The 12,500-nt window shown below is 39.1% G+C and overlaps 2 protein-coding genes across 2 annotated transcripts in view; one reads left to right on the forward strand and one right to left on the reverse strand.

Annotated features, from left to right (window-relative positions):
- The window catches only part of mphosph10 (M-phase phosphoprotein 10 (U3 small nucleolar ribonucleoprotein)), a 9,890-nt gene extending 6,206 nt beyond the window's left edge, over nucleotides 1-3,684 (reverse strand). Inside the window, exons 1-5 of the mRNA XM_027157527.2 lie at nucleotides 3,545-3,684; nucleotides 1,625-2,312; nucleotides 1,372-1,529; nucleotides 1,100-1,262; nucleotides 1-47 (exon numbers count right to left, since the gene is read on the reverse strand). The exon at nucleotides 1-47 is cut by the window's left edge and continues 95 nt beyond it. Of these exons, the coding sequence (XP_027013328.2) occupies nucleotides 1-47; nucleotides 1,100-1,262; nucleotides 1,372-1,529; nucleotides 1,625-2,312; nucleotides 3,545-3,654 (1,166 nt within the window). The 5' untranslated portion in view covers nucleotides 3,655-3,684. The remainder of the gene's footprint in view (nucleotides 48-1,099; nucleotides 1,263-1,371; nucleotides 1,530-1,624; nucleotides 2,313-3,544) is intronic.
- A 13-nt stretch (nucleotides 3,685-3,697) lies between these two features.
- Nucleotides 3,698-6,152, forward strand: mcee (methylmalonyl CoA epimerase). Its single transcript, XM_027157528.2, has 3 exons — nucleotides 3,698-3,944; nucleotides 4,377-4,723; nucleotides 5,190-6,152. Exons 1-3 carry the CDS (start codon nucleotides 3,917-3,919, stop codon nucleotides 5,340-5,342), a joined length of 528 nt encoding a protein of 175 aa, XP_027013329.1. The 5' UTR covers nucleotides 3,698-3,916; the 3' UTR covers nucleotides 5,343-6,152.
- The last annotated feature ends 6,348 nt before the right edge of the window (nucleotides 6,153-12,500 follow it).

Consider the following 12,500-nt stretch of genomic DNA (forward strand, 5'->3'; position numbering starts at 1 on the left):
TTCTCCGCTAATGCTGCCTTCTCCATCTCGGAGATCTTCTCTGCCATCTGTTTCACATTCAATCAATACTCTGCTTTTAGTCAGTCATATACATGAGAGCGAGAGAGAGAGCTCATAGATATGTAAATAAACATTACATAATAATCTGTAAAGTCTAAATTGACGATTTTGTAATAAAACTCATTGCACATGTAAAGCCACTTGTCCTCAAGTCCTCCTTTATTGGGGCAACGTACTAAACATTTAGCTTCAAAACCTCCTGCGTGATTTTAAGCACAACATTAAACCCAAGTACTGTAAAGTAAAATAAGACAAGGTCAAATAAAGCAAGTTACATGTAAGCTTCTCTGTTCCCATAACTATGGAACCTGCAAACTCTTTTGTATACATGAATAAATCCTTACACACATCTTCTAATGTAATAAGCCTTAACGGTTCAGACAGAGAAACCTAAACTTATATAGTGCGAGAAACATTTCCAAGACGACACTCTGGTGGACACGATGTCTTACGGCTGGGACATGACTTCTATTTCCCCATAGAGCAGAAAAAAACCTGCTCTATTTGAGACAACACTGCCCTTCTAACGTTAGTACACGAGACAGTAGAAAGTAGTATAGTGTAAGTGTGTTTTATGTCATTTGGGATGCAGCTAGTAATCTCATGTAGCCAATCGTCTTGCTGCCATTTTGGAAGGTGGGAGGAGGACAGAGATCTGCTCAGAAACTCTGCACACATCAGGGTCGAATACTGTGTGTCATACTGTGTGTCATGGAGTCGTGGATTCTAACAAATCAGGCTCTCGCGGTCTTGTGTAAAATAATTCCCAAATTGCTCAAGGGCAAAAGATGAGTCTGTGCAGCCGTGATAGCAGCCCCAATGTTACACTGATCTGTCTGGAGATGTTTATAGATCTAACACATCTGTGGAGATCACTGATAAGCTGCTTGTAGAGATTTATGGAAATAAATACATGTGAGATGCCTTTTATTTGTTAGATGAAGAATGTACCACCGGTGCAGTAAAGAACTAAAAAAAAATAAACAATTTATAAAAGATTAAATAAAACCTAAAACCTTGAAGATTTCCCTAGACGTACCTTTTCCTGTCTTTTCTCAAAAGCTGACTTGGTTTCTGGTTTAGTTAGATTTGTAGACTTTCCACCCAGAATGTCCTCCACATCCTCTCCTTCGCTCTCACTCGGCAGGTCAAAGGTCACCTTGCGCAAAGCGTCTCTGGCGTTCCGGCTCTCGTCGTCACCTCTGCACGGCGCAAAAGAATCAGACACACTTCGTGAGCACCAAAACCGGTAAAATGTTAATTTACTTTAAAAAAACAAAACAAAAAAAAAACACATCTGTATGCACATACTCCTCAAAATCGTCTGCATCCATGTCCTCATCATCCTCCTCCTCCTCATCATCATCCTCACCCTCAGGTGCTGACTCCTCTTCCTCAGCTGACTTGTGTTGAGCCAGGTCCTCATCCACAAAGTAATCTTTGTATTTTATGTTTCTGGAACTTTTTGACTGCAAAAGAAAAAAGATGTAACAGGTAAACAAGTTACCTGAAGCTTTTCCCTAACCAGCCAGAGCTCAGTAGCTTATCGGTGACTGCAGCTCACCTTTTTCTTAGTCTTTGATGCGGCCGGTTTATCAAAGGTCATTTCTGCATCCTCATCTGAGGGAAGGTCCTGAAAGTAGTCAATTTCCTCACCAGCAGCTTCCTTGCCTTCTCTCTTGTCCATATCATCCAGAAATGACTCCATTTCCGATAGTTTAAAAAACTGATCATCTACTTCTGAGACTGTCCTCGATTTAGGCATCTTGGTTTCTGTTTTCTTTTTCTGCTTGGACTGTTTTTCTAATTGATCAACATCAAAATCGATGTCTGAGTCCTCGCTGTAAAGGTCCTCCTCGTCATCAGACGCTGACGGCTTAAGTCTGTTTTTATTTTTGTCACTACCCTCTTCCTCCCTCTCATCATCTTCCTCATCATCATCCTCTTCCTTCTCTTCCTCTTCCTCCTGTCCACTTCCACCACCATCCTCCTCCTCTTCTTCTTCTTCGTCGGATTCTTCTAGAAGCGTCAGTGTGTCGTCTGTTACCGCCGTGCTGACTGCATCCTCAAAGTGAGTGAGCACAGCAGTGTTCTGAAGCTCGAGCTCCTGCCAGATCTGTTCCTCGTCAAAGTTTTCCACCACCAGCTCGTCCAGAGGACTCCCATTGCATCCTGTGAGTTCATGGGCCTTGTGCAAATCATACAGGGTCTTTGTGAGGGATGTGAAGTCTGCTGCCAAGCCATCCTGTACACTGTAATGGATTAACAGACAGACACAGAGAGAGAGAGAGAGAGAGAGAGAGAGAGAGAGAGAGAGAGAGAGAGAAATAAACAAAGAGAGACAGAGAGAGAGTGAGACAGTAAATATTAAGTGCCAGTTACATGTTAGACTTTAAAATAAAGCCTAAACTGAACGTGAAAGACACAAAATACTTCACCAACTGCAGAGAAACAAACGTCATTACGAGTGTAAGAGACATTTAACCAAAAGACAGCAGAAACTTTTTTTTTTTACAGAACTACTTCTGTGACACTAATAAGTTAATAAACCACTCACACGCACAGACTCACACGCAGGAGGCACAGACTCACACGCAGGAGGCACAGACTCACACGCAGGAGGCACAGACTCACACGCAGGAGGCACAGACTCACACGCAGGAGGCACAGACTCACACGCAGGAGGCACAGACTCACACGCAGGAGGCACAGACTCACACGCAGGAGGCACAGACTCACACGCAGGAGGCACAGACTCACACGCAGGAGGCACAGACTCACACGCAGGAGGCACAGACTCACACGCAGGAGGCACAGACTCACACGCAGGAGGCACAGACTCACACGCAGGAGGCACAGACTCACACGCAGGAGGCACAGACTCACACGCAGGAGGCACAGACTCACACGCAGGAGGCACAGACTCACACGCAGGAGGCACAGACTCACACGCAGGAGGCACAGACTCACACGCAGGAGGCACAGACTCACACGCAGGAGGCACAGACTCACACGCAGGAGGCACAGACTCACACGCAGGAGGCACAGACTCACACGCAGGAGGCACAGACTCACACGCAGGAGGCACAGACTCACACGCAGGAGGCACAGACTCACACGCAGGAGGCACAGACTCACACGCAGGAGGCACAGACTCACACGCAGGAGGCACAGACTCACACGCAGGAGGCACAGACTCACACGCAGGAGGCACAGACTCACACGCAGGAGGCACAGACTCACACGCAGGAGGCACAGACTCACACGCAGGAGGCACAGACTCACACGCAGGAGGCACAGACTCACACGCAGGAGGCACAGACTCACACGCAGGAGGCACAGACTCACACGCAGGAGGCACAGACTCACACGCTAAAATACAGGCTAACACGGCTAGCCATCATCAGATAACGTCCATCATCACACTTTTCCTGACTCATTCACTAATATCATTGTCACAGTAATTAAAAGAACATGTACTTACTTTAAAAACAATTCGGGCTGCGCTGTACTGCTGGTTAAAACCTGTAAACATTTCTCCAGCGTGCTGCTCACAGTCCCATTCGCCATGACTGCACACGCATAAACACGCATGGGACCCGATGTGCACCGTACAAAATGTTCCTCGGAAACAAAAGGCAGAATTCAAACGTTCCGCTCCGATTATAATCGAGTTTAATGCAATAGGTTTAGAGTCTCGTAAAAACACAGACAGTTTATACGGTTAACGACACAGTAAACACGTTTCCGCCGGTCTTACCTCCAACACTGCACGCGGTTAATTCCTAATAATTAATTAACAGCGTTGTCGTGTTTATTATTTAAATAAAGTTATTAGGTTTTGTATCAGGGAAACATGGCGGCCTCCTTGCTGAAGGTTGCAGGTAGGCTGAAGACCAAAGATACTGTTCTAAACAAGAATAAATAAATTCTGTATTTTATTAATATTATTGTTTTATGGAAAGTATACTTAATCGATATTATGGCACACGTGTATGATGTGCTATTTATAAATGTTTATAGTACATAAAGCAGCCTGTATTTATTTAAAATACATTTAATAATAACTGTAACTGTATTCATTTAATAATAAAGTGACTTATTATAATAATAATAATAATAATAATAATAATAATAATAATAAACAAACAAACTTATGACTCCAAACATCCTCTTATAACATGAATATCTTAAAAATGATCAAATATACAGAACCCTGAATAAAGGGTTGACAAACTTTCTTACTGCTCTGAGTGACAATGTAAATAAATCTTAAAAACTTTACTGTTCTTTCTAACATAAGCACTATTTTGCAGCAACATGTGTTTCAAGGTTTGCTGCCTTCCAGCCCCTATCAGTGAGAACGTTTTCTTCATCGTTACCCGTCAGTCAAAGCGTCCCTCCATCCTTATGGAAGCTGGGCAGACTGAACCATGTTGCGATCGCTGTACCAGACTTGGAGAAGGCAACAGCTTTGTACCGGGATATCCTCGGTGCCCAGGTGAGCGCCACCGTGCCCTTGCCAGAGCATGGAGTTTACACTGTGTTTGTGGAGCTTGGAAACACCAAACTGGAGCTCCTGCACCCTCTGGGAGAAAAGAGCCCCATCGCAGGCTTCCTGCAGAAGAATAAAGCTGGAGGAATGCACCATATCTGTATTGAGGTGAGCTAGATATTTGGGTGTGAAAAAATATAACATCTGAAGTTTAATCCAGTGTAGAAATAAAATATTCTGTCAGTATTTTTACATCAGATATTTATATTAGCTGATGTGAAATTATTACAGGAGAGAAGTTAATCAGACTTTGTTAACATTACAGGAAAAGGTCCCATCTGAAGTCCCAGACAATTAGAATCATGGGCTGGCAATTATTTTGTAATATGTTGAATATGTATATCATTGAAATAACAATGGTTGAAAATAAATCTATACAATGTCTGCATAAGTGTAAACCTTTTATGGAAGGTTGCTAATAATAATGGAGTTGACTATAAAAGTGACCATAAAAGTCATAATCTAATGACTTATTCTTTTATAAGAGGCTAAACTATTCTTCTAATGTTTTATAGTATAGTAATAAATATTTGCAGTTCTGTTTTTTAATCAATCTGATTTCTCCTGCTTACAGGTAGATGATATAAATTCAGCAATAGCGGATCTGAAGGCAAAGAAAATCAGACTGCTTTCTCCAGAGCCGAGGATAGGTGCTCACGGCAAACCTGTGATGTTCCTCCATCCTAAAGACTGTGACGGGGTTCTTGTCGAAATAGAGCAAGCGTAGTAATCAACGTGTCTTTTAAAAAAAACTCTACACACGAGTCCTACTTTGATGTTACTAATGAAGTTGAAGAACTGATATAAACTAAAGTTTTCTTCTTTCACACTCATCTATAGGGTTTGACATGTCTTTTGAATGATTTTCCTTGTCTGTAAATTACTGTATGCAGGTTGTACTATACTCTATCATGTAAAAGGCTTCATCTTTGCACTAAGAGGTGAAATTCAGATGAATGCTAGCGAGCTACATGCTGTTGTTAATAGTAGTGCTAATGGTGATGGAAATTGTTCTCATCCTTAATCCACCTACTTTATGTAACGAAGCCTAGGAGGCAGCATGTGTGGCCTGATCAGTGACAAGCAAACATTCAAACATACACAATCTCATTATCTTTTCACTTTGTCAGTCATCATGATGTTTCCTTTTGGTTTTCTGATCGCAAAATCCACAGAGTTTCCACACTACATCATGCAATATAACTTCATTTAGAGTACTCAGTGAATAAAAATGCACCACAGGCAGAAGGGTTTAGAAAGATGAAACTGTTCCACTCTGTATCCATCCCCTCCTCAGACTTCACTGTCTGCATAAGAATGAGCATGTTACTGGGATACAATTTGGACCATTTCCATCTCTCAGATGTCTCTTGTTCTGCTGCTTGCTCCATAAATCACTTCCCTTTGGACACTGCTGGAGGGGGGAGATTATAGAAGCCATGTTTTCTCAAAGTTTCCTGACTGTTTGGTTTCTTCTTAGTTACTTTGTTGACGCTTTTGAATTATTGCAATAAAAGGGTCTGATTTGCAGCTTAAAGTCATCTGTGACATTTCAGTTCCTTTGGCAGGATGAAAAAGGAAAGTACAGAAAGTTCTTACTGAGTCAGCCGTTGGCTGCTGAGTCGTGTGAATACATGACACTGATTGCGAATAGATTTGTACATAATACGCATTTACTCAGTAGGTGGATACTGTAATAAAAGTGGTGTAGTATTGAGAGGACAGTTCAAGTTGAAGCTCCCAAATTCGAGGATTGCTAAAACACGATTTATTAAATGTAACATAACACACACACACAAAGGGGAAAAGAAAACCGAAACTCAAAAAACCAAGACACAGACCACAAAGACACTACTGCGGTAAAACAAAGATGAGGATTGATAAATAGGGAAAACAATTAGACACATAAGGGGCACATGGCAAAATGTCCATGTTAGACACAAGTGTACAGGTGAAGGGTTTGGGGCATAGCTTAAGACCATCTTGGGGATTTGAACTGTCAACTCACAGACAGTTTGCCATTTCTTAGTAAATGTATCTTCTATTTATTTGCATATTACTTTGTAGTTCATTCATTTTGCAGTCTGTGGTGAAATAAAACAACGTTTCACTCAGACGCCGATGCTACAAAAAACAACACAGAACTAAGGACTAAAAATAATGTTGCGTATTTTCACATAAAGTTGACGTGTCCAAACTCGTGCAAAGAGGAACTACACTACAAGACAGATATTAAATATACAGTGTAGTCTGTGTAGTGCAAGTAAGGAAACTGTGGTTAGTAAACATATGTACTGCCCTTTTATGCTCATAAGTAAGCTACTTAAGATGAATTGCTCTGTGACTTTGTATCTCTGGAAAGATCTTTCTCATTTTAATACCAATCACTAAACTACAGAACCTAAACCTGTCTTTTGTCCACACAGACTGCTCAGGTACTTGTTCAGTCTCTTGTCATTTCTAGACTGGATTACTGCAATGCACTGCTGGCAGGTCTACCTATGAATGCAATCCGTCCTCTGCAAATGATCCAAAATGCAGCTGCACGACTTGTTTTCAACCTGCCAAAGTTCTCGCATGCCACTCGCTGCTGCGATCCCTCTACTGCCTTCCGGTAGCTGCACACATTCAAAACACTGATGCTGGACTATAAAGCCAAAAATGGACCAGCTCCCTCTTACTTAAAAGCCCTCATCACTCCCTGCACTGCACCTCGCACCCTCAGAGCTACCAGCACTGCTCCACCATCTCTCAGGGTAAGAGATAAGTATACTACAAGACTCTTCTCTGTTCTGGCACCAAGGTGGTGGAATGAACTTCCCGTAGAGGTCCGGACAGCTGAGTCACTGGCTATTTTCAAGCGGCGGTTGAAGACCTACTTATTCAGGAAACAACTAGCACTTCTTTCCTTGTCTTTTGCATTTAAAAAAGAAAATACAACCTTTGACACTTTTTCATTGTAACTTTAAACAAATGTTTTAAACTCATGGTATCTTAAGTATGTAACCTAGTGAACCAGCATTAATGTATTCAATGTTAGAGATTTAAGCACTTATGTACGTCGCTCTCGATAAGGGCGTCTGCCAAATGCTGTAAATGTAAATGTAAAGCAAATGTTCCGCTATGTATCTAAATATATGTCCAATAAGTGTCTTTTCACTTACAACTTAATATGGACTAACGGATATTATTTAATTGTAACATGGCCAATACTCATTGTCTCACACTTGCATTTTATTTCTTTCTTTTATTTTTTACATTCATTTTTGTTATTTCTTATGGTTTGTAACTGTAAGTACAATTTAACACAATTTAAATAGCTTACACATCAATAGGTTTCATTTATTTGCACAGAAAAAAAAAGAAATAAAATGAATAAACAAGCCAATACATAAATAAATAACTCCTAATTCAATTGAATTCACATTCAATTCGATTCAAATTTATTTGTATAGCACTTTTTTTTTTCAGTTGATGTCTCAAAGCAGCTTTACAGAACATAAACATATAACAAAAGGTTAATATAAAGAATAATATAAAGATTGATATAATATACAAATTCAAGATTAATATTAGATAGATTTAAATGTGTTTGTATTTATCCCTCAGGTGACTGTGGTAAGGAAAACACTCCCTTAGATGGTAAAGGAAGAAACCTTGAGAGGAACCAGACACAAAGGGGAACCTCATCCTCATGTGGGTGACACCGGAGGGTGTGATTATAAATATAGAGTCTGATAAATCTTGTATTGATGCAAAAGACCACATGTAGTTTCTTTAGTTGAGTTTGATATGGAGTTTGAAGACCAAACATCTATAAGTATCTACATTACCAACCGATGCTTACTTTCAAATGGAAGCATTCTGAAAATCTCCTCCTCTTGAGATACTGTACCTCAAACATCTTGATGGTGGCTGATCCTTAATGCACTTAAAAAAAAAAAAATTAATCTTCGGGCCAATGAAACAACTGCACAAGTTGTTTTTTATTGAAAGATTCATGTCACCTTGTGCAAGTGTCCAATCATTACACATCGATCCTGGGATAAAAAAAACATGGCTCCTTATGTACACTGTAAACAAATAGGATTTCTAATTTCCTTTTTTCCATCTGAAGTCATAAGTTTGCAAAACCTTAATGTGATTATTTCTTTTTTTAGAGGGATAAAAATTGTGTTTGTTCTGCCCTGAATAAGCTGTTACACATCACCGATGTAGTCCACAAATCACAATCATAACTGAATTTACACAAATGTACAAATTCAAAAGTTTACACACATTTTGATTCGTAATACCGTGTGTTGTTTCCCGGATGACCAACGACTGTTTTTATCTATTGTGATACCTCTTCATGAGTCCTTTGTTTGTCCTGAGCAGTTAAAAATAAAACAATCCTCCAGCTCCTGCACATTATTTGGTTTTAGTATAATAACTTCTGCATAATTGACTCTATTCCAGCAAAAGCTATATGATTCTGAGATCCATCTTTTCACGCTCAGGACAAATGAGAGACTCGTACAACTATTACAAAATCTGCAAACGTTCAATAAGGCGACATGATACATCTTCGGGTGTAAACTTTCGAACACGGTGATGGTTGTAAGTTATTAATTTGTCTTCTGGGAGACATGAAAATATGTTATGTAACTTCGGAAAGACAGGACTGAATAAATAAGATCTGAGACTAATCATTGTTTAGTTTTTTTTACAACCAAAAGCTTGTCCAGAATGATCTATTACATAAAGTCTTTTATCTGTGTGTAGTGTATTGCTGCTACTGTATAGTGCTTCAACGCAGGATTTTCCTCATTTCTGCTGGTGTAAATTGGTGTGGATAAATAATTGGAACTATGCAATGCCTACAGCATGTCTCTAATCATGTTAGTCACACTCTAAATATTGCCTAGCTGATGTGTTGCTTGCTTCCTTTTTCTACTGATATTTATCACTAACAATTTGTTCTGCACTGCAGATGCCATGTGGTGACACACTCCCTGTGTTCACATTAGTAGTTATATAGTGATAATACATTATTGTTGAGCTTGAAAAACATTTCATGTGCATAATATACAAATATTTTTTAACATGTGGTCTCTTAGCATAAATACACTTTAAGCTAACAACATGCAAACATCCGTCTAATACACCAAAATTTATTTGCACTCACAATTATACATAGAAAATGTGTTATGAATAAAGTTTTCTGGATTTTATACTGCACCATGATAAGTTGCAGAAGATGTAGTAGATATATGGGATCAGGGTAAAGATTCCATATTGCATCCTAACCCTTGGTATATTTTGGTACATTGTGACACTGCAGTAAAACAAAATGTATTGTTTTGTTTTTTTTGGCTAAACATACATTATACATTTGAAAAAGAAAAAAAGGGCAGTAAAAAAGTGCAAAATGAAAATAGCTTTATGTAAATAAATGAATTAATAAGAAGTCAATTACCTTTAAATGTTCAGTATCAGTGTTTATGAAAGAAATATGACCGTAAATCCGAGCACAAAATGCAACACAAAATATACAGACATGTCACATGTGAGGTCCATAAAAAAAGCAGTTTTTTTGTGGCATCTTGTTAAAGTGACTTATTCTAAATCTAGATTTGATAGTAATGAAGCTTATAGAGAACTTTCATAAGCCTAAAAAAAACCCCAGCATTAATTCTTGATGCAAATGTACCTTCTTAATGAGCCAGTCTTAATGGACATGGATCTGGATCCATTTTGCAGCCTAATGTTTTGAGTGAGCTCATGAGAAGAGAAATGATTATGTGTTTGATGACAACTTAGGATCGATATGTTTCTACATTTGATTATTTAAAGCCATTACTTGATCTTTTAGAGAGCCACTAAGGGATGAGAATTAAACCAGTGCCATAAATGGGTATATTTTCCATTTGTTTGGGTTTTTAATATGATCCATAATCTTTTTAATAAATCAAATAGTGAGATGCCACACTGATGTGAATAGAAAGTTCCCTGGTGGTTTAGCAGGTAAGGATTCTGTACTCTCATTCCAGGTTCATTCCGGAGCAGGAAACCAAGCCAGATATTGGGGGTCAAGAAAAGCATCTGATATAAAAACTGTGCCAAATCAAATATTTGGATCTACTGTGGCGACCCTTAACAGGAGCAGTCAAAAGAACAGGCTCAACAACACTAATATGAATAGAAAAGTGGACCTACATTGATAAAGTGTTTAATTTACAGTCCACGGTTTAATTCAGAGCTCGATTTACTGTCATTACGAGTGTTTGCTTGGGCCTTTTTGATGGACTGTATTCCCACCTCATGCCCAGAACCCGCTGCAGGGTTACAATATATTTTTATTGCATTGCATTAAAAATACAAACACTTATATTAAATCATTTTAAAGAAAAGGAAGCCATTTCAGTGACAAGAAAAGAGACAATTATGTCTGTGAGAGCTATTCCAATTCATATGTTACATGCGGAATATTTGGACACTTGTATTTTCAAATTTGAGCCCAGAATAAAAACACGATATTGTGATCAGTTTTGTTGAATTAAAAATATACTCCACAGCACATCATTTTCTAATAGTTTATTACAAAATCAGACTGGACTCAATTAAGCAAGTTTATTACAAAATCCAGTCTGACTGGACTCAATTAAGCAATATCAGGAGACATTACTTATTACAAAAAAGCCTTAGAAGTAAAAGGATTGCTATGTAAATTTCCTTTCTTGTCAGAACATCAGTCTTCTGAATCAGGTAAACATCATGCCCTCAACGGTCAACCTCACTTATACTCTCATCTATATATACAAATCGCCCATTCAGCACCACTGGAGTGGGCTGGAGTGCACTGGAGTGGGCAGGAGTGCACTGGAGTGGGCTGGAGTGCACTGGAATGGGCTGGAGCATACTTGAGTGGGCTGGAGTGCACTGGAGTGTGCTGGAGTGAGCTGGAGTGCACTGGAGTGGGCTGGAGTGAGCTGGAGTGCATGGGAGTGGGCTGGAGCATACTGGAGTGGGCTAGAGTGCACTGAAGTGGGCTGGATGGAGTGTACTGGAGTGTACTGGAGTGGGCTGGAGTGAGTTGAAGTGTACTGGAGTGGGCTGGAGTGAGCTGAAGTGTACTGGAGTGGGCTGGAGTGAGCTGAAGTGCACTGGAGTGGGCTGGAGTGAGCTGAAGTGCACTGGAGTGGGCTGGAGTGAGCTGAAGTGCACTGGAGTGGGCTGGAGTGAGCTGGAATGGGCTGGAGTGCACATCTGTTCTCACACACACTTACTAATATTGCACTAATATTATTTTATTCCTGAAAGTCCTTGGAATACTACACAAAATACATTTGTATAAAAATATTTGTACATTATAAACACATGATTGTACGCTTCCCTTTAAAATCGTTTTCAATATTTTTCATTTCATGTCACAAATTTTCAACTAGATTTTTCTCTTGACTTTATTTTCAGGCCTCTGTAGTTTCTGTCTCTGTAACTGCTTCAGTGGTGTAGCTGGACTTGCTAATGTTTGTTTTTTTATTACTCCACCACAAAGTCAGGGATATTTATTGCACACACAACAAATAATTTGGACAGAGGTGGATTTAAAATAAACACACTATTTATTATAGAGAAAAGGGGTTTGTTTATCATTACATTATTTTAAACAATTCTGAGGACATTTAAATACTTTATTTTATTTTTATAGAGAGTCACTTCAAAATGTGCAAATCTTTTTGGAAAAGTTCCATTAAACAAACAAACAAACAAACAAACAAACATAGAATTTGATGCTGCAACAACAATTTTTTTAAACAATTCTTTTTTCTTTTTTTTCTTCTTCTTTCATGTTATTACATTTCTTCTACATATGCACAATTCATAATGTTTTTAAAATAAAATA

This window comes from Tachysurus fulvidraco, chromosome 1, assembly GCF_022655615.1.
Source record: "Tachysurus fulvidraco isolate hzauxx_2018 chromosome 1, HZAU_PFXX_2.0, whole genome shotgun sequence".
NCBI classification, from domain to species: domain Eukaryota; kingdom Metazoa; phylum Chordata; class Actinopteri; order Siluriformes; family Bagridae; genus Tachysurus; species Tachysurus fulvidraco.

What these genes read in the sequence shown, in the direction of transcription:
- mcee (XM_027157528.2), top strand. Translation starts at nt 3,917, where the DNA reads ATGGCGGCCTCCTTGCTGAAGGTTGCAG. An exon ending in CTCCTTGCTGAAGGTTGCAG is followed by an intron (nt 3,945 to 4,376) that starts GTAGGCTGAAGA and finishes ACTATTTTGCAG; the next exon opens with CAACATGTGTTTCAAGGTTT. An exon ending in TGCACCATATCTGTATTGAG is followed by an intron (nt 4,724 to 5,189) that starts GTGAGCTAGATA and finishes TCCTGCTTACAG; the next exon opens with GTAGATGATATAAATTCAGC.